This window comes from Orussus abietinus, unplaced genomic scaffold (genome assembly GCF_000612105.2).
Source record: "Orussus abietinus isolate OABI.00-Male unplaced genomic scaffold, Oabi_2.0 scaffold89, whole genome shotgun sequence".
In the NCBI taxonomy this organism is placed as follows: Eukaryota; Metazoa; Arthropoda; class Insecta; order Hymenoptera; family Orussidae; genus Orussus; species Orussus abietinus.
In genome coordinates this window covers 70,550-91,760 of record NW_019394246.1, presented here as the reverse complement: position 1 = coordinate 91,760, position 21,211 = coordinate 70,550, and the positions used below count along the sequence as shown (strand labels likewise).

Sequence of the window (21,211 nt, the reverse complement as noted above, 5' to 3'; positions counted from 1 at the left end):
CTTTCACATGATATAATTGATGAATTCACATGATATAATTCACATGATATCATTCACATGATATAATTCACATAATATAATTCACATGATATCATTCACATGATATAATTCACATGATATAATTCACATGATATCATTCACATGATTTAATTCACATGATATAAATCACATTATATAAATCACATTATATAGTACCCTGTAAATCATAGGTTCATGCTCGTATCTCTTTTAGCGTTAAAAGACATCTTTTTTTGTTTACACTAAAAGTGAGGTACGAGGACGAATTTTATATTAATAAAAAAAAGAGAACCAAAGGAGTACTAAAATTCAGGGTTGCGTTAAAATCTCATATTTCACATTTTGTCCTTCTTTCCGGTTGGAAAATGTCAGCGATTCGGGAATTTCAGAAATTTTGGAAATTCCAGAGCTCGAGGGAAACTCGAAAATTCTTTGAAAGCTTAACAGGGGTTAAGCAGAAATTGTCTGGTGCTATTTTTATAATGTCCTTGATGGTCGTCTAGAAAGAATTGCCGATTTTTCAAAATTCCTTTCTCCCCGACGCTCGCTTCATTTTTTGAATTTTTTTTTTTTCAGATCGAACGATTTTTTCGTTTCGAACGAACAATGAATTTTTGAAGAACAACGTGAAAACTTTCCGTCTTTTTGTGTTCACTCGAGTTTCCGGTCGACGATTTATAAAAAAAAAAGATTTTTCCAATTTGACGTTTTTTGCAAATTCCGAAATTTGGGGAATTTTGAAAAAACGACCGGAAATTCGAGAATCATTCTATGAAGAATGACGAGCGAGCGTGTTAAATAAATAATTCGCCGTGGATTAGTGTCTCGGATATTTCACATATTGTCTTTGTTAAAAATTAATTGACGATTATTCATTAACGTGGAAATGAGTGTGTATCACAGTTTAAATATATATCTATTTTATATTAAACCTAACCTCACTCTCCAGTCTTCTATTTTTCAACATTTATCAACTTTTACCATTTTCCCCAATTATCTCCCTTGAAATGTTTAAATAAATGCGAGGTTAACAAATAATTTGCAGCTTGCAAATATCGTGAAAAATATAAAACAAGTGAATGTTGTTATAATAAAAAACGAGACTCGAGAAATGTTTAAAGTTGAGCTCGTTTCTTATTCCTCGATAACGTTAAGTTTCCTTGAATGTTATAAATTAGTAACAATATTTATGGTATTTTTATGATCGATTAACGATAATAATGCAATTAGTTTGAATATGGACGGATTTAGTAAACGATGTTAATTAATTAATTCCTCGTTGGACGGTTAGGTCCGATATTGTCGAATATCTTCTTTACAAATAATCATTCTTAAGTAATAATTATTAACAATTCACTCTGTTGTCTTTCCCCCACTTGCGCATAACTCGAATAATTTGTTCGACTTGAGAATTTGAAGTATTCCGTAAAAGCTGGATGACTTCCGGCAACAGTTCCCTGAAAACGATTTTTCATTAATTTCTTGTAAACAAATAGTTATAACAACGAATTAATCATTCGAAAGATTACTTTGTGTTTTTTAACAACAATTTCAGGAAATAAATATGCCGGCGCTTTGAGCAAAAAATGGAAGATATATTTTTAAGAAGAATTTCAGGAAATAAAAATGGCGGCGCTCTAAGTAAAAAATGGGAAATATATATTGGCTGTTCTTCAGCAAGGAATTAATCATACAAAGGATTACTTTGCGACTTTTAACAACAATTTTAGGAAATAAAAATGGCGGCACTTTGAGTAAAAAACGGAAAATATACTTTGGCCGTAATTAAAGAATGGAAAATATACTTTGGCTGTTCTTCAGCTACGAATTAATTATTCGAAAGATTACTTTGCGACTTTTAACAACAATTTCAGGAAATAAAAATGGCGGCGCTGTAAGTAAAATATGGAAAATATACATTGGCCGTTCATCAGCGAGGAATTAATCATACGAAAGATTACTTTGCGACTTTTAACAACAATTTCAGGAAATAAAAATGGCGGCGCTGTAAGTAAAATATGGAAAATATACTTTGACTGTTTCTCAGCAACGAATGAATCATTCGAAAGATTACTTTGGGACTTTTAACAACTATATCAGGAGATAAAAATGCCGGCGCTTTGAGTAAAAAAATGGAAGATATACTTTGGCTGTTTTTCAGCAACAATGTACTGAAAGGTTCCGCAACATGCCCCTCGTTTCCCCTCCCAATTTTCAGGGGTAGGATCCATCCTCTCCAGCATATCAAAAGCTTTCGCAGCATACCAAAATTCACCAAGTTTGTAAGAACTATTAGCAATAAGTTGCAATAAGCTGAACGACTCCGCGGAAGTGTCCATCTTGAGATACAACTCCCAAGCGAGCTGAGCCTTCTTGTTCATCACGTCTGAAAAATGAAATCCTGAATGACCGAACGATCCATGACAAAGACGACTACTTCAACTTGACTTACAACAATAAGCCAAGAGACTGATGTACACGTAATCGTTCTTCAATTTCTCGTTTCGGATCATCAAGAAAGCTTCTTCCGCTTCCTTGAAGTATCCCGCGGCGGTCTGCGCCTGCGCGTAGTTGAAGTTGAAGCAGTCCTCGTTAGAGAAATAAGTCTTTATGGAGTTCATGTAAACCAGGACCTCTTCGAACTGTCGATAAAGGAAGAAACAAGAGGCCATGCATTGTCTTCCGGGTATTGTGTCGCATTCCGATGCCGAAGAGCCGACCAGATGGAAATATTGCTGCGCCGTCTTGACGTTCTCTCTCTGGAAATTAATTTATTAAATTAATATTTATCAAATTATGTCTGCGTGTTTATTCGTTAACCAATCTTTGATATCCTAGGGTGAAATAAAAATTCACCTACGCACGTTTCGAGGTAGGTAATGTTATAAACAAATTTCTTAAAATTTCAAATTTCATGAGTGTCAGTATCATTAGTCTCCGAATTGACATTATGAAGTTTCAAACGATTTTCTTATCACTTTAAGGTGATATGAAAGTCTGACGTATACATACCAAATAGTGAAAATATTTATAAAACTTTTTTTCCAAACTGGATGCGTCAAATTATTTAAAACTTTAATACGTGATTATGGAGGCGACAAGGAAGAACGCGCTGCCCGTGAAATTTCATTTTTCGTGTAAAAATTAAATTTCATGATAATTTTAACCTTTCTTATGGCCTCCACATTAACGCGGACAAATTACAAACGATTTTATACATCAAGCTCGAATGAAAAAAATTGTTATAAAGGATTGATTCCCAAGATACCACTTTCATATCACTTTAACAAAGCTACTTATTAAGATTGCAATGTTTCACTATTATTTTTTCATGCTTCAAGGAAGAAAGTGGCAAGAAAACTAACGGAGCCCGTTTCTTGACCCATGGCTGCGTAAACGACGCCTTTCAGAATGTATTCCTGTGGAACTGCAGGTTCCAAGTCTTTTATTAATTCAAAGGCTTCCCCGATCTCGTCTTGTTTCAGGTAGTAAATCACCAGGTTCAACCTGGCCTCCGGTATCACGTCCACCAGACTCGGCAGGACCTGAAGAGCTCCTTCTCCGCCCCGGAAAACCTGAAAATGTAGAATAATTCATTATTTCAAGTGCAAATTTATGTTCACAAATTTTCTCATCACGATACGAGATTTTTCGCGTTTTCATTAGTAGGTGAGACATTTCGCACTTTCATTAATACATGAGATATCTCGCATTTTCATTAGAATGCGATATTTTTCACGTTTCCACTAGAATGTGAGATGTCTCGTATTTCTATTAATACGTGAGATATCTCGCGTTTTCGTTAGAATGCGATATTTTTCACGTTTTCACTAGAATGTGAGATGTCTCGCATTTTCATCAATACGTGAGATATCTCGCGTTTTCATTAGAATGCGATATTTTTCACGTTTCCACTAGAATGTGAGATGTCTCGCATTTTCATTAATATGTGAGATATCTCTCGTTTTCGTTAGAATGCGAAATTTTTCACGTTTTCACTAGAATGTGAGATGTCTCGCATTTTCATCAATACGTGAGATATCTCGCGTTTTCATTAAAATGCAAGATAAAATTTAAAACTATAGAATAATTAATAATATTAACTGCAAGTTTATATTCACAAATGTTTTTATTACAATGCGAGATATTTCACGTTCTCGCGTATTCACTTATATGTGAGATATCTCTCGTTTTCACTGGAACGCGAGAAATATCTCGGGTTTTCATTGATATGTGAGATATCTCGCGTTTTCACTAGAACGCAAAATTTTTCGCGTTTTCATTAATATGTGAAATATCTCGCGTTTTCACTAGAACGCGAGATTTTTCGCGTTTTCCTTAATATGTGAAATATCTCGCATTTTCATTCAAATGCGAGATTTCGCACGTTTTCATTAAAATTCGAGATGAAACCTGAAAATATAGAATAGTAAATAATTTAAACCGCAAGTTTACGTTCACAATTGTGTTCATTACAATGCGAGATATGAATGTGTCTTCTATAAATTACAAACTAATAATACAAACCACAATATTGTGACGAATCAAGTCATGGCCAAAGCTGAAGGAGTTAGAGATCTTATCGACGAGCTGCTTCATTTCCGCCTGAGCCGCACTTCCGTTGTAAAGCCGGAAATGGTTGCAAGCCTTCAGATTGGTCGCAATAGCACTGTCTGGATATTTTTGCAGATAAACTTGAAGAACTTCCTGAGCGACGTCGTAATAATCGAGCTTGTAGTAGCACAAAGCCACGTAAACGTTTAGCGCCAAATAATCCCTGAAAAAAAAATTATTAAAAATTAATTCCGACTTCGATCTGGAAATTCCCCCATACAAGCCATTTCCTTTTTTCCTCGTGGATTGGTGTACGTTCTTCCCTTTAGAGAGATAAAGGGATCCGAAAAGGAAAACGGGGAAAAGATGTACCTGGGCTGCTTCATTTGGGTGAGGAACTGGATTTCGGATTTCATGACTTTCGATGGAGCTTCCATTACTTTCTTTCCCTCTCTACCGAGAAAAGGGGAATTTGAAATTATCTTTTGCACCCCAAAAATACAAAAAAAAAAGTGTCGTATTCCAATCGACTGACTTGAGGAGGGTTTCACTTCACCTTAAGTAAGACGAAGAGATATATTATAATCGTGTTTTGATTTTAAGTAGAAAAATTAAATGGAAGGACTCCCTCACCTGCTTTCCAGGAGAACCTTTTTGTAAACGTCGATGGCTTCCTGGTAATGCGACTGGAGATAATGAATAGAAGCCAAGCTGAGCTGGTCCTCGATATCATCTTGCAGCATCCGATGACACTCCATTAATCTCGCCTCGTCCGCCATTTTGTGCGCCAAATGAAACACCAGTCGAGTCTTCAGACGACTTTCCGGGGCTTCGTTTAAAAGATTTCCCGCCTCAGGATACATTCCCAGGTAAAAAAAGCAGCACGCCAGATTAGTCGCCACGTCTGGCGGCCCCTCGTCTTCTTTTTTCAAGTTCTCGTAGAGTTTTGCCGCCTTCCTGGAGAAAACGACAAGGTAAATCAAGAGATCTGCGGGAGACAAAATTTCAAAATGGCGGACACGTCTCACAGCTCGCTTGTATAATATTCAACTTTGCCAAGATTGGGCACAATCGTGTAATTCGATGCGAACGAGTGATAAACTTACTTTTTTTAATCGACCGCACAGTTTAAAATGTCTATGTTATAAGTTAAGCGACGCGGAGTAAAAATTCAAAATGGCGGCGCCGAGCTTCTGTTGCGACGCACAATTTTGCAGGATATTTTCTCGGTTTCCTTGAGATTTCACACAATTACATGGATTGATTCGAACAAAAAATAGTAGAATTACCTTTTATTCACCCATGCAGTCGAAAATGTCAATGTTATAAGTTAAGCGACGCGGAGTAAAAATTCAAAATGGCGGCGCGAGCTTCCGTCGCGACGCACAATTTTGCAAAATATTCACTTGATTTCCTTGGAATTTAGTTTCATGTTTCCATTGATACGTTTTCACTGATACAATACAGAAAACAATAAGATTACGTATTGTTCACTTACACGGTTAGAAAATCCAGTGTAAGTAAAAAAAATCTGCAAAAGCGACGCGGAGTAAAATTTCAAAATGGCGGCCGCTCGCCGGCACAGTTTTATATGTAATATAACCGAGAACGAGGATAATAAATGAAGTAACGAGTAAATAAATAAAGTTGATTTGACAAAGAGGAGTAAACTGCAATTCCTCGGTCCATAAAACAGTCCCCTGGATAGTTTTCGGTTTATCGCGAATGAATTTCCAAAAACTTGCACGCTTATCTCACCTGTAATCTCCGGCATGAAAAGCGCAGTAAGCCATCCACAAGTCTGTGTCGACGGTCTTTTTAATACTGCCGTTAAATTCCAAAAGAGTCAACGCGCCCGTGTAATCTCTTTTTTGCAAAAACTCTTCCAGGGAAGGAACTTCCTTTCTCGCCGTCGCTTTTTTCCCGCCAATCGAAGACGCAGGCTTCGACCTCGACAGAATCTGCAGACGAAACCGAAGAAGTGAAGAAAAGTCGGAAATTCAACACAAGAAGTAACTTTCGAGACAAGAATTACCATTTTTAAGGAGAGAAGAGGAAATACGCCGCTTTGTTTCTCCGCTATGCGTTGACATTAGTTAGGTTAGGTTGTGTAGAGTTAAAGACTGTATTGATCGGTTTCGTGACTCACGAACCGTGACTATGTTCTCCACTGTATAATCCTGTACAAAGAACAAAATAAAAATTAATACATGAAGAAGTAAATGTTGAAAAGCCCTAAACATATTTCCACAGTTTTAATCCGTTGGTTTTAATTATATAAAGAAGAAAATAAAAATTAATACATGAAGGAGTAAATGTTGAAAAGCTCTAAACATATCTCCACACTTTTAATCCGTTGGTTTTAATTATATAAAGAAGGAAATAAAAATTAATACATGAAGGAGTAAATATTGAGAAGCCCTAAACAAATCTCCACACTTTTAAATACGTTGTTTTTAACAACGGAAGAGTAACATATTAGAAAATGAACAATTCTAAAGATAATCAATAATCATGTTAGAAAATTAGAAAATAAAAATCGGTTAAAAGTCGCTCTATTTCCGAATCTTAGCAGAGCTTCCAAGAAATTCGATAGTTTTTAAGAAATTCAATAGAATTTCGCGCCTAGGTGACTACGTCTCCACCGAACTTCTAAATCCGGGATTTATCGAGTCTTCAGTAAATCCCATGCCTCCATCGCATTAATAAATCCGGGATTTATCGAGTCTAGATTCAGTAAATCCCATGCCTCCACTGTACATACCCTTAAATCCGGGATTTATCGAGTCTGGATTCAGTAAATCCCATGTCTCCGCATTAATAAATGCGCATATTCCCTCCTGAGCGTCTCTATCGACACTTAAATTCGGATATACTAGATTTAAACTCGAATCCTGAATTTCGTGTACGATGGAGACGTAATCATCTTATATCTGTGACATCCGCCATATTGGAATGATAAATCACGAGTTTTTATCGATTTTATACTCTAAACTACTGGGTTTACGTAATATACATGGAAAATCTCAAAAAAATACTCTAGGTAATTTACATAGTTTTTTTTACAGTAAATTACTAGACATTTTACTTTACAAATTTCATACGCGATGGTAACTTACATGATTGCGGACTTTATGTTTCTGCGGTGTTAAAAGACGTTTACGTCGCATATCATGCACCTGCGGCATCCGCCATATTGAAAACGTAATTTACTAATTTTCTCACGATTTTATACGGTAAACTATTTGATTTACGTTACGTAATATAAGGGAAAATTATCCAACTCTGAGGCACCCTAGGTAAGTCGATTTTCCCGTCGCGATCGTCCCAGCGCCCGACTTGGAATTTGAGGTTAGGGTCCCATCTAAGGGACGCGATAATTCACGCCCGAGCGATAACCTTGCTTCGGCAGTGGATGGCCAGTGGCACCGCACACACTTCACCATCTGTTCGCTGCCAATTTCCAAGTTCACCGTCTATTTTCGGCGATCGCGAACCAGAATTAAGGCGCACCACCAGGAAGAGAGATTCGCCGCCGAGGTAAACTTTTCCGAGCGCGAGTCGACTGACAGCACATTTTAATCCGTAATAAACCGTTGCCTTCGCCCTATCTACACTCTTGACTTACCATTACTTTTAACATCTCCATTTGACAAATCTTAACGTTCAGGAAAAGGACACAGGAAGGAAGTCGCAAGTCTTCGTCGCTGCTTCTGCGGTGCAGAACTCGGAGGAACTCTTGGAGAGAGGAAGCGATTCGACTCGCTGTGTAGTCTCTCGACGACGCTGCTTCGATTCACAGTCAGTTTCTGAAAAATGGTTTATTTTTATTCCACTTCATGGGGATTTATTTTTAATTCCGTGACCAATATTCGTAGAATTTGGTATCGACGGACTGTGGATTCGGAGGATCTAGAAATTAAACCGAGTGACGCCGATTTGGGAAGCATCGGAAGAACGAGGTCGTTGGTGCTGTTACTTTGGTATGTAATTCGGAGGAAGGAAGCGAGTCGCTTTGCGGTCTCTATTTCCAGTAATTACTGCCGATCGAGTCTGTTCGAAACTTTGAATTGAAATGCCGAAGGATAAGGACTTATCTGGATTTTTGTTAGTATTTAATTTGGTTTTTATACCACTGCTATTTCTCCCTCTTTCGATCGATTGAATGAAAGTTTTAAAAAGCTTTTTGCTTGAAATAATGACAGTTAAAAAGGTATTCGAAGTTTCCTACATTGTACAAAGTAATGCAATGCTTCTCGCAAGGATGCGTATCCATGATTATTAAAGGTAACGATAATGCTGCGATCTTAAGCAAGGAACTCGCTTTATCTTCCAGAGTCGAGGGTGAGATTTTATCAAGGTTGGACGTCCATATTGACCAAAAGTGGGTTGACCCGTGAGATTAATTCTCAAACTCCGAGCAGTCCGTGCTAAAATAAAGGAGAAACTTCCTGACCAAGAAGCTTAATCGTTGAGTTAGAAAATAAATACTCCCATTACTTGTGCATCAACGATGTCGAAGAACAACGATAGCCAGAACAACTGCAATGCTTGCGTGGTGTGCTACAAGAACGTCGAGATTTATAGCATCGGGATGTGCGAACATCCGGTGTGCTACGAGTGCAGCACCAGGATGCGAGTCCTCTGCCAGCAGAACGAGTGTCCGATCTGTCGACAAGACCTGCCGAAGGTAGTCTTCACCAGAGAGGTGAAGCCCTTCCGGCATCTCAAGAAAGGAGACCTTCTCGACACCAGATACAACATCTACTTCGACAGCGAAGACATCAGGGAGAAGTTCATGCAATTGCTGGCCAACAAGTGTAGGTTCTGTGGAGACGCAGAACACTTTGAAAACTTCTACAGCCTAAAGGACCACATGAGACGGAAGCATGAACTCCACTACTGCGATCTCTGCGTAGAAAATCTGAAGGTACCGTGAAATAGTAATTAATCATTTCTTAGATATTTCGCTAATCAATGCCATGAAATGCAATATTTTTTATGGTATGCCTCGGAAGAAGTAACTCACGACGCAATGTCGTTCACAATACGTTGTGGACGAAATGTTTCACATTCTCACAAGTGTTTTCATTAAATGAGAGATATTTCGTGTTCTCGCGTTTTCATTAAATACGAGATATCTCGCAATTTCACGTATTCATTAAATGCGAGATATCTCACAATTTCGAGTTTTCATTAAATGAGAGATATCTCGCAATTTCACATATTCATTAAATGCGAGATATTTCACGTTCTCACGTTTTTATTTAAATGTTAAAAAGGAGGTAAAACCTGAAAATATAGAATAACAAATAATTTAAAGTGCAAGTTTCATGTCACCTTAAATCATGAAAATGATATAGAAATATATATATTTGCAACGTAATTGCAGATCTTCTCCCATGAAAGGCGCTGCTACACCAGACCGGACCTGGCTCTGCATCGCAGGAAAGGCGACGTGGACGACAAGAGCCACAAGGGTCACCCTCTCTGCGAGTTTTGTGACCAACGGTACATGGACAACGACGAGCTGTACCGCCACCTTCGCAGGGACCATCTCTACTGTCACTTCTGCGACGCGGATGGCCTCCACCAGTACTACAGCTCCTATGATTACCTCAGGGAGCACTTCAGGCACGAACACTTCCTCTGCGAGGAGGGACCTTGTGCCGAGGAGAAGTTCACCAGTGTCTTCAGGACCGACATCGACCTAAGGGCCCACAAAGCAGGTACTAAACTAGTTTCAAATTTTACCACGGGAATATGGAGGCCCTAATATAGGTCCTGAAACTCACGAAATTTTATTTTTCATTAAAAATTTATTTATTCATCATGGACTAGAGCCAACATGGCATGATCTGGACACGTTTTCGATGTTTTATGCTTCTCGAAGGCTTAGAATTGAAAGCGAAGGGTTTCAGGATGTAACTAGGACAATATAAAATACTATAAAAATGTTAAACCGAATGTCACCACTTGAGTATCCAAAATGACGTTACCACCGTGAAGGGTATAAATGAATTATCTTTTCTCTGCACCTTTCGTATCACCTTAACCTCACTTCTAACCTCCACAGGTATCCACGGGAAGCAATTAGGTAAAGCCGCGGCGAAGCAAGCGCGAACATTGGAGCTGGAGTTCACGTTAGCTCCTAGAGGAGAAGGTCGAGGTCCGCGACGAGGAGGGCAGGGTCCCTCCGGGTCAAGGGGTCCTCGAGAGTATAACAACAACAGCCACGCACCCGGGACCAACCACCAGGAAACAGGTGCGACAGGTGGCTGCCCAGCGTTTCCCTCGCAGCCGGAGGAGGAGCAGAGCCTCCCCAAGCAGCAGCCTTCGGTGGACGTCCTGAGCACGGAGGAGTTCCCAACGCTTGGCAACGCCGTGCCCATTGTGCCACAGCTAGGCTCCTCCAAGGGGACCAGGGGCAACGTGACGATCCGCAGCACGCTGAGACCCCAGCCCCTGGCGGTCACCGATGAGAACTTCCCTGCTCTGGGGCCCGAGTCGACTCCAGGTAAGGATAGATGTGTACCGGGTATCGAAGGATAAGTATGTTGATGCAACAGCATCGGGTTTTATACATTGGAACGTAACGACAATTTATTTGATAGGATTTAGAGAATTTAAGTTTCATCGAAGGGAAAGGTATCGATACATGGTTGACGTAGAAAGACGAGTATCGATACATAGAATGGAAATATACATACTTTACTTATTATCCCTCGCAGCTAGGGATGGATCGACAGGAAGTATCGATGAAACGGTATCTTGATACGAGTGCATTGACTTTTAGTCGTTAAAATATATTTCACCTAGAGTAATGTCGAAATGCAAATGTCGAGAGAATTGTTAAATTTACCGGTATCCGTTTCTCCTCAGGCGGCATCTCCAAGGTGAACCTGAGCGTGTCCAGCTCGAACAAGCTGGCGGCAGGTCGCGCGCCACGCGCTCCTGGGAACGTCTCCATCCGCGTGGACCACAAGGCCAACGGGACGGTGACGACGACGAGGGTGTCGGGCCCGAACATCCGGATCAGGCCGGCACTCTCGATGGACGCCGACTTCCCGGCCCTGGGCCCGGGGACGACTGCCGCCTCGGCCCAGTGGACGAGGGTCACGTGCACGAGGCCGGCCGCCGCCGCGCAGGCACGCCCAAAGAAATCGGTGGCGCCCTCTGGAGAAGACTTCCCGAGTCTCTTGGACCCTGCTCGCGCGAAGCGACAACCCGCTATGGCGGCAACGGCCTGGACCGGCGACGACAACACCAAGGCCAAGACCAAGAAGAAAAAGCCGAAGAACGGCGGGAACTCTGGGAATGAATCAGGTAATCGGAGTTTAGAACGAATCAAGTAATCGAAGTTTAAAACGAGTTGGGTAATCGAAGCTTGGAACGAATCAGGTAATCGGAGTTTAGACCGAATCAAGTAATCGAAGTTTAAAACGAGTTAGGTAATCGGAGTTTAGAACGAGTTGGGTAATCGGAGTTTAGAATGAATCAAGTAATCGAAGTTTAAAACGAGTTGGGTAATCGGAGTTTAGAACGAATCAAGTAATCGAAGTTTAAAACGAGTTGGGTAATCGGAGTTTAGAACGAATCAAGTAATCGAAGTTTAAAACGAGTTGGGTAATCGGAGTTTAGAACGAATCAAGTAATCGAAGTTTAAAACGAGTTAGGTAATCAGAGTTTAGAACGAGTTGGAATCAAGTAATCGAAGTTTAAAACGAGTTGGGTAATCGGAGTTTAGAACGAATCAAGTAATCGAAGTTTAAAACGAGTTAGGTAATCAGAGTTTAGAACGAGTTGGGTAATCGAAGCTTAGAACGAGTCAGGTAATCAGAGTTTAGAACGAATCAAGTAATCGGAGCTTAGAACGAGTCAGATAATCGAAGTTTAGAACGAGTTAGGTAATCAGAGTTTATAACGAATCATGTAATAGGAGGTTAGAGCAAGTCAGATAATCGAAGTTTAGAACGAGTCAGATAATTGAAACTTAGAACGAGTCAAGTAATCAAAGTTTATAACGAATCAAGTAATAGGAGCTTAGAACGAGTCAGATAATCGAAGTTTAGAACGAGTCAGGTAATCCGAGCTTAGAACGACAACACCAAGGAACGTAGTCAGGTAATCGGAGTTTAGATCGTTCAAGAGGATGTGAAAGTGACATCTGAGGGATCAATTGTTTATGAAACTTCTCTCCAAACTGGATGTATTGAATTGTTTCAATATTTACCTTTTAATCGGCAATTTTAAATTCCTTAAAGGAAATAATAATTTCTATGAACCCTGCAGGTAACAACTCGAAGGTCGGAGGAGCCAACAAGACTCCGAAGAAGGAGCAGGACGGTCCCAGTAGGAACAAAGAGACCGAGAAGGCAAAGGAGAGCACAAAAAGCACGGAAGAGGAAAAAAGAAAGCCAAAAAGCGAGGACCCCGAAGAGGAACCTGAAAGTATCAACAAAGATATCGACACCTTGCCAAGAAAAAGATCGGAGCTGAAGATCGAAAGCCCCAACTCGACATCGAGTCCTGAAGTTCGCCTCGAAGAGTTCCCAGCCCTCGGTGGAGGTTCTTCGGGGCCACCAGGTTTTTCAAACCCTCCTCCAGGGTTCAACGCAGCCCCACCACCTCCACCTGGGTTCTTCGTCAAGTTGAACAGTGTCCAAAGATTGCCAGGAGACAACGGATTGACCTTTACCAACAGTTCCGGAGAGACCTACTCGATTCTGCCAGACCGTGAGAAAAGGGTCGGAGGGTTTCCCTATCTCCTTCCTCCGGACTTCCAGAAGAGGAACAAGAGTCTGGAAGCCAGGGTGAAGGATGTCCTCGGGGAGCCGGAAGCCCTAGACGAGTTCCGCAGGGCCAGTGGTCGATTCAGACAGGGAATTTGCAGCCCCGAAGAGTACTACGAACACTGCCGGAGAGCTATGGGTGTTGTTAACTTCGAGACTGTGTTTAATGAATTGTTGGTACTTTTGCCGGATGTTGAGAAGCAGAAGGAGCTCTACAGGGTCCACCGGAAGGTGAATCAAGGAAAGACGAAAGGTTTGGAGGCTTGTGCGAATTGTGGACAGGTGCTGAAGAGTGGAACAGATTTTAGGTCTCATGTTGCGGACCACACTATGGAGAATCATTTCCCAGCGTTGGGGAAGGCATGGGTTAGGAAGTGAAAGAGATTCAATGGCTCTTCGGGGTTGTGGAACGATGGAATTGTGGTGACTGCGTCGTGATGGTGTGGCTCCGGTGTTGGGAATTCTGGAGACGGTGAGGAGTTAATAGGTTATGTACTGCCAAAACTTGAAAGTGGAGGGTTCAAGATGTGGAGGCTCTTTAGGGTTGGAACTTGAATATCCAATTTGTGATCTGAAGACGCTGGATAAATTGAACTTGTTATCGTTTGACATCTTTTAACTGGATATCAGCATCCGAGATGAATGTACGATGCCGAAAAGTCTTCAACCACAAGGAGTTACTTCATGATGTGCCGTCGGACAACAACGAGGAGTTACTTTACGATGTGCTGCCAAAACTTAAAAGTGGATGGTGCGACGGATGGTTTCAATATGCGAAGACTCGTCAAGATTGTAGAATGAATATCCAATTTGATATCCCTGTCTGTCAACTAAAGACGCTGGATAAATTGACCATGTTATCGTTTGACATCTTTTAACTGGATATCAGTAATTGAAGGTGACGTACGATGCCGAAGAGTCTTCAACGAGAAGTTACTTTGTTATATCCTGACAAAACTTGAGAATTGGTTCAAAATGAGGAGGCTCCTCAAGAATAGGACGTGAATCTCCTTTTTGATCCTGATCGTCATTTGGAGGCGCTGGATAAATTGGCATCGTCAGTGTTTGAAATTCTGTGACTGGATATCACCGTCGTAAATTTTGTAAACCGCGTAAATTCTGTCGTAACGTCTAAAGAAACCCAAATTTTTTAACTCCGTGGACATTGTGGCAATTTCTGTACCCGTCCCTTCTAAATTGACGTAAGCATTGTTTCTAAACTCTTCAAATACATTATTTTAACTTCTAAGAGCTACATAACCTCCAGAAATAATTTTTCAAGAGCATAAGAAAAATAATGTTAACGTTAAATATGTACAAAAACATTCAATGCCACTAAAATATTGTAAATATATTTAACATAAAAAGCCATTTTGCCATATTCTAAAAAAAAGGCATTTCCCTAAATTTATTAAATCTTTTATTAGCATTAAATGAATACGTAATAAGTTATGAATCGTCCAGAAATTTCCTGTCCACGGTCTTAAAAGAGTTTGGAACTATGTGTATAATTATTAATAGAGATCGGAAGGGCGTCAATTATTGTTTTTTGTTTTTTGTTTAGCGCGTCCTAGAATAAATATGTTAATTATGTTAAGTCGGGAACTATTTAACATCCGTCTTGTGGACTGCGAAATCTTCACGGTCGGCCAGATGTATATCGGATATTTTTCTATTTCGAAAAGCTGCCGAATAATCCTAGGGGATAAAAAAAGGGATGTACAGGAGGTTTAGATTTTTCGAAATCTTTTCGACAAATCGGCCGACCCTCGGAAAGCACCGTGACGGACATTGTTATTAATAATCCGAGAGCGTTACCGCGCCAGGTAGCATGTAATTGCGCTTTTCCGGATTAAGCAAGCGAGGTATGAAAAAAATGGTTCCTATAAAACTTGTTCAGTACACTATTCTGAACGATTTTTATTTGAAACTTTTTTCGATACGATGTGGAAGTGAGATAGGAAATCCGAAATAAAGAGCTTACCTAAATTAACACGAGGGGTAAGGAGATTTAATTTAACTTTTCGGTGTTAAGCGCGCAAAATATTGGGAAAATGTTTCTCACGAAACCTTTCGGAAATAGGATACTGAACAATTGTTATTAGAAACATTTTTCGAAATGATGCACAACTGAGACGGAAAACCCCAAAAACGTAACAGCTTTTTTTATATCAACATCAGACGCGAGGAGATTCAGTCGAATTTTTCGACGTTAAAAACGCAAGATACGGAAAAATGTTCCATACAGTTCTTGTTCAAAACAGAATACCGAACAACTTTGATTTGAAACCTTTTTCGATACGTCGCCGAATAAAGACAGGAAGACGAAAAACGTGCAAGCTTTTCCAAATCAGCCCGAGATGGGAAGGTATCCAGTTGAGCTTTTCGACATTAAGCACGCGAGATATCGCAAAAAGTTTCATTCAAAACTTCTTCACAATGAAATACCAAACAACTTTTATCCGAAACTTTTTTTGATACGACGCGACACAGACAGTCCATCTGAATTCACCTTAAAATGTAAATAAAGTCAATGGTGGATTGCTTCTAAATCGACCGTTTTGTCTTCGAGTAAGTGTATAATAAAACCTCTCGTACATCCCGAATTGCGAGCGCCCCCTATGTACATATTACGCGTGTACATATTATACTATATATGTAAACTACGAACCATCCGTTCTTCACATTGTGTCGTTTCTTGCGGATCACTCTTTCGAGGGTGACGAAATTTCGATCCTCGACGAGGGAGTCGATTCTGTAACTTTGGTGAGAGCGCTCACGTGAGTTTATTCACCCGGTTCTCCAAATGAAAATGTGAGATCTTCAGACTGAAGGAACTTGGTCCGGGATCTCGGAGTTTCTGGTCGAGCAGTCTCACGCGAAATTTCTCACATTTTTACCATAGTGACAGTTACGAAATCCCGGGAGATGATCACTTTTAGAATATTCACCAGATTCGAGTTACGGAATCGACTCCCAGGTCGCTCGAGATACATCGAAAATATGTCAGCGTAACGCCAGCTGTACTGTTTTTGTACAAAGGTAATAAAGTCATACGCGTAGGGGCTAATTTTCTAAACGAGCTTCCGCTTAGTTTCCCCATTTCCATGCTAATGAATTTCCCTCGAGACGGAAGGAAGTCAAATATGGCGGCGCTTCGGGACCGGAAATAATTTTTTAACGGGATCTGAAATAATATTTACGTGGTTTTGGGGTTAAAATATTGATTTTGGTTACGTGGAGCCCATAAAACTAAAGATTCCTTAAATATTCTTCTTAAGACTGCGAAAAGCAAAGAAAAACTTCTTGAGTTAAGGTACGACGCTCGCCGCCATTTTGAATTTCCCGGTACTTGAACAATTTTTTTTAACGCTTATGCAGCCACGAGGTAAACAATGTACTTTAGATATACGGAGCCCGAAAAGCCAATAATTCCTGTGATATTCTTGCAAAAGCGACAAACAAAAGATGGGTCATTTTTTAAAAGTGAAACTCACGAGTTGAAAAGAACGCTCGCCGCCATTTTGAATTTCCCGGGCCGAAAGTGAAACCTCCGAATTGTTCGCCCTTGGCACCAGATATAACGAATAATGCAATCATACCATTTTCACACAAATTCACGATATTCTTTTTCAATTACTCCGATTTTATTTATCTTTCTCATGCGATCTTTAGTTTATGAGCGTTTCTTAAGAGTACCTTTTATGAGAAAACGAATTTCAAGGTAACTACATTTAGTGCAAGGTTTTTCAAAACACCAAAGGTGTCGATTTTTGAAGGGTATACATACCTCCGTGTTTCCTCGTACAATAAAACGAAAAAAAAAAACGTCCTTCGAGGCACTGGTCAAAGTCGTTCTTAATATTTATTATCCGTCGAAGGTAGTACAAAGGGTAACCGGTGAAAATTCACCACCTGAGCCGCTTAAGTGTACATTAGTGAAAGCAAGAGACCGTAGAGTTAACAAACGACACAGACGCGTCGATTCGATCCTGGGGGTCGATTCTGTAACTCGAATCTAGTGAAAATTCTAAAAGTGAATGCCTCCCGCGGTTCCATATTCCCTATGGTAAAAATGTGAGATACCTCGCGTGAGACTACTCGCCCAAAAACTGCGAGATTACCTTCGCTCTAGAGAACTCACATTTTCACTTGGAGAATTGGAAAACAGTGAAAATTCTGAAAGTGAACACCTATGGTAAAAATGTGAGATAATTCGCGTGAGACTACCTTCGCTCTAGAGAACTCACATTATCACTTGGAGAATTGGAAAACAGTGAAAACTCTAAGTGAACACCTGAGATTCCGTAATATTCCCTATGGTAAAAATGTGAGATAATTCGCGTGACATTACTCGCCCAGAAACTCCGAAATCTCGAACCGAGTTTCTTCAGGCTTTCGATTTCACATTTTCACTTGGAGAACCGGACGAATAAATTCACGTGAGATGACAACGCGAGAAGTGAGCACTGTAGTCAAAGTTACAGAATCGACTTCCTGAGCGTCTCGATCGACGTTTAAATTCGGATTTACTGGATTTGAACCCGATAAATCCTGGATTTCGAAGTAAGATGGATACGTAGTCAATTTTGATACTGGGCTCGAACTCAGCCGAAATCCAACACTAAGGTGGAAGTGGAACCTCACGATTAGTACATTTACACATCCTGCCTTCCCCCGGTTTTATAATTACCAATCAGTTTACACATGCAATTTTTCACCGGTTTTATATCTGCAGCTTTAGGTAACACATGTAAATGTACTCAATTAATACATTTACACGTCCAATCTTATACTGGTTTTATACCTATCGATGTTACAATTACTGCCATTAAGTGTATAAACGTATTTTTAATCCGATTTTACCGGGACCATCGCATAAAACGGCGTTTATACCGCGTTTAACACGGATAGTCATAAAACCAGTGTAAGCCATCGTGTGTAAACGTACTCAATGTCCAGCCGATTTCTTGGAACATCCCGGAGACCATAAACAAACGAGACCCATGAGAAGGAGCTTTCTCCGTAAACCTTTTCGAGGAAGGCGGCCAACTTAAGTTACACTATGATATCTGACTCGAACGCGATAAGGGCCATCAAAGTTTGATTGGCCGCAGCCAATGAGAGGTCTTTCCTTCGGAGCGACACATCATACAATCCATGGTATACATCTACACTGGAGTGCATTGCATTTTGACTTTTATACATCGAAAGATTTTTATCCATAACCTAGACAATCGTCAAACAAGACCCATGAGGAGCTTTCTCCGTAAACCTTTTCGAGGAAAGCGGCCATCTTAAGTTACGCTGTGATATCTGGCCGATAAAGTGGGAACTGAATAGCTTCGATTTACAAGAAATACAAAGATAACTAATTATCGAAAATGTTACATTGTGCATCGTGACTGAAACAACTGGAGCTCTCAATACGTAACCGGCAGTGAAATGTTATCAAATATCTAGGAATTTAGAGTCACCACTTCCCGCTAAATCCATAGATCGAGCACGAGGAGACCGAAGAATAATCACTCTCACAAAAGGAGGATCAAGTTCCGAAGTAGACCGATTAGAACATATTCCTAATTTCCAGTATTCAAAAGCTTTCACGCTATCTCTCTCCGTACTGAAATAAAACTTTTGTAAACCGAAGCAAGTTCCAATCCCACGCAGAAATTACCACCGAAACTCTTTGCAACACCCAACACCGTGACAAGAGACCGCGCTAGAATACACCACAAGCACCGTATCACTTTCCTGAAGACATGATTGAAGCTGCACCCTCCCAATGTAGATATCCTTGATAGGTCGTTCCTTAAGGCCAGACTCGCTTCCCTCCCCGAAGAAGGTCTTCCACGCAGTGTACAGTCTTCCAGCAGTGGAAGCGTAGCCGAAGCTCGAAGCTCTATCACTTCTTGGCGAGCTCGTTGCTGAGCCATTCGAGGCCCTCGTAGAGACCGTGACCCTGGGTGGCGCAGGTGCTCTGAATGTACCAATGTCGACCTCGTAACGAGTTCAGGCCCAGTTTGTCAGTCAGCTCCGCAGCTGACATGGCGTTAGGTAGATCTTGTTTGTTGGCGAACACTAATAGTACAGCGTCCCGCAGCTCATCCTCCTTCAGCATGTTAGAGAGCTCTCTTTCGGCCTCTGCGATTCTCTCCCGGTCGTTGCTGTCAACCACGTAGATGAGACCCTGAGTGTTCTGGAAGTAATGCCTCCAGAGTGGCCGGATCTTGTCCTGGCCACCGACGTCCCAGACCGTGAAGCAGATGTTTTTGTATTCGACTGTCTCCACATTGAAGCCGATCGTGGGGATGGTTGTCACTATCTCTCCGAGCTTCAGCTTGTACAGGATCGTGGTTTTCCCTGCTGCGTCGAGCCCCACCATAAGAATTCTCATCTGCTTCTTGCCGAAGAGACGGGTCAGCAGACTGCTGATCGTCAAACCCATGGCTGTGAGAAATTTATAGGACTTCCGAGTCCTTCCTCTTAAAGACAAGGAAAGGAGCCTTGCTCGACTTGTAGGCTTTCAAAAATTCCTGAAAATAGAACGATGACATATTTGTGTACTTGTTAATGACAAATAGCAAATAGTAATTGAACATTCGATTCACATTTTACCGTAACGATCTTTTAAATAAAATCTTATTCGAATTATTTTTTATTCGCATTATTCAATATCCACAATTTATTCTTCATTCTTGTCTTCTAAAGAACATAAATAAATCCTCCTTTATCTTGCAAATAATGTATGGAGAATATTTACTAACATTTTCATTCCCACATAAAAGTCTTGTAATAATACTTTACTCTTGTAACATAAACTAATAGAACGTTAAATCCATCACACCCAACCATCGATAAATATCTTTATAAACATGAAATTTCCTCCCGAGACATGTAAATAGAAAGTGTGAGCTTATAAGCTTCGTTCCTTACTTCCAGGAACTAAACAAATCTACATATACAAGTTAAAAATCAAAAGTTAAGGTCCTAACCTGCAATTTCTCCTCCGCCTTCAAAAGACCAATCCCCTCGCACCTCACCCACTGCCGACGTATCGATGCACTTTCCTCCAAAAGATGATGAAGTCACTTTGAAACTGATGTAATACTCATTTACAAAACCAAGATGCCTGCAACACGTACAAAACCTGAAATATTTGCAAACCGTGGTCCAAAATCCCAAGCTCCGGTTTCCCCTCACCGAGACGCAGAGAAATCGACTCGCAGCACCGTCAACCTGTCGATCTGCCTCGGTCCAAGAAAACAGAGTCACCTTGAACCGATTCGGCACTTCGCCACCGAAGCAGAGGAACGTTCCAGACTTCCTGCAACGCGACGGAAAAAGAATTAGAAACTTAAACGTGATCTGTAGAAGCAAAGGTGGAAATCCTAACCTGCAAAGAGCGGGCCTTTTCGGCCTTTTGCGCGGCGATCTCGGCTTCCAAAAGGGTTTCGGGAGGCGTCGGAGCTCCTCGCCGTGACGAAGTCGAGAAACGTCAGCCGGGGCCGAGCCCAGTGCCGGAAGCAGTTGGCAGAATCGAAGACGAATTCGTTGGAGGTCCGCCACGCGACGCCGGACGGGTTCTCGAGGACAAACTTGATGATCTTCTCGTCCCAGGCACTCCGCACTCCGTCCGCTTGCGGAAAACTCGCGGAAATCCGAGGAGGGTACCTTACCTGGTCGTTAAGGGCGCACGCCGCCGCGTAAATCCCGTCGACTGTACATACGCGCTCTCTGTATATGCGGCTACGAACGCCAACGCGTAGTCACGCGCGCCGCCATCTTGGATCTTCAAGTGCGCGCGAAATTTGAAAGATTGTCGCTTCTCGTGTACGTAGTAACGC

General features: G+C 41.0%; 3 protein-coding genes across 3 annotated transcripts; 1 reads left to right on the top strand and 2 right to left on the bottom strand.

Moving 5' to 3' along the window:
• Positions 1–591: 591 nt before the first annotated feature.
• Positions 592–8,289, bottom strand: LOC105701450 (intraflagellar transport protein 56). The gene is made up of 9 exons (XM_012428191.2): positions 8,201–8,289; positions 6,608–6,752; positions 6,331–6,533; positions 5,206–5,529; positions 4,546–4,795; positions 3,384–3,593; positions 2,471–2,777; positions 2,164–2,404; positions 592–1,475 (listed from the first exon to the last, which is right to left on the bottom strand). The coding sequence occupies exons 2-9, from the start codon at positions 6,608–6,610 to the stop codon at positions 1,364–1,366; spliced, it is 1,650 nt and encodes a 549-aa protein (XP_012283614.1). The 5' UTR covers positions 6,611–6,752; positions 8,201–8,289; the 3' UTR covers positions 592–1,363.
• LOC105701449 (E3 ubiquitin-protein ligase ZNF598) lies at positions 8,243–17,550 on the top strand. Its single transcript, XM_023433219.1, has 7 exons — positions 8,243–8,373; positions 8,451–8,555; positions 8,909–9,502; positions 9,965–10,301; positions 10,649–11,089; positions 11,455–11,898; positions 12,865–17,550. The coding sequence occupies exons 3-7, from the start codon at positions 9,086–9,088 to the stop codon at positions 13,740–13,742; spliced, it is 2,517 nt and encodes an 838-aa protein (XP_023288987.1). The 5' UTR covers positions 8,243–8,373; positions 8,451–8,555; positions 8,909–9,085; the 3' UTR covers positions 13,743–17,550.
• On the bottom strand, positions 17,211–21,162 carry LOC105701451 (ADP-ribosylation factor 2). The gene is made up of 4 exons (XM_012428192.2): positions 20,761–21,162; positions 20,568–20,691; positions 20,360–20,496; positions 17,211–19,900 (listed from the first exon to the last, which is right to left on the bottom strand). Exon 4 carries the CDS (start codon positions 19,810–19,812, stop codon positions 19,270–19,272), a length of 543 nt encoding a protein of 180 aa, XP_012283615.1. The 5' UTR covers positions 19,813–19,900; positions 20,360–20,496; positions 20,568–20,691; positions 20,761–21,162; the 3' UTR covers positions 17,211–19,269.
• Positions 21,163–21,211: the final 49 nt, after the last annotated feature.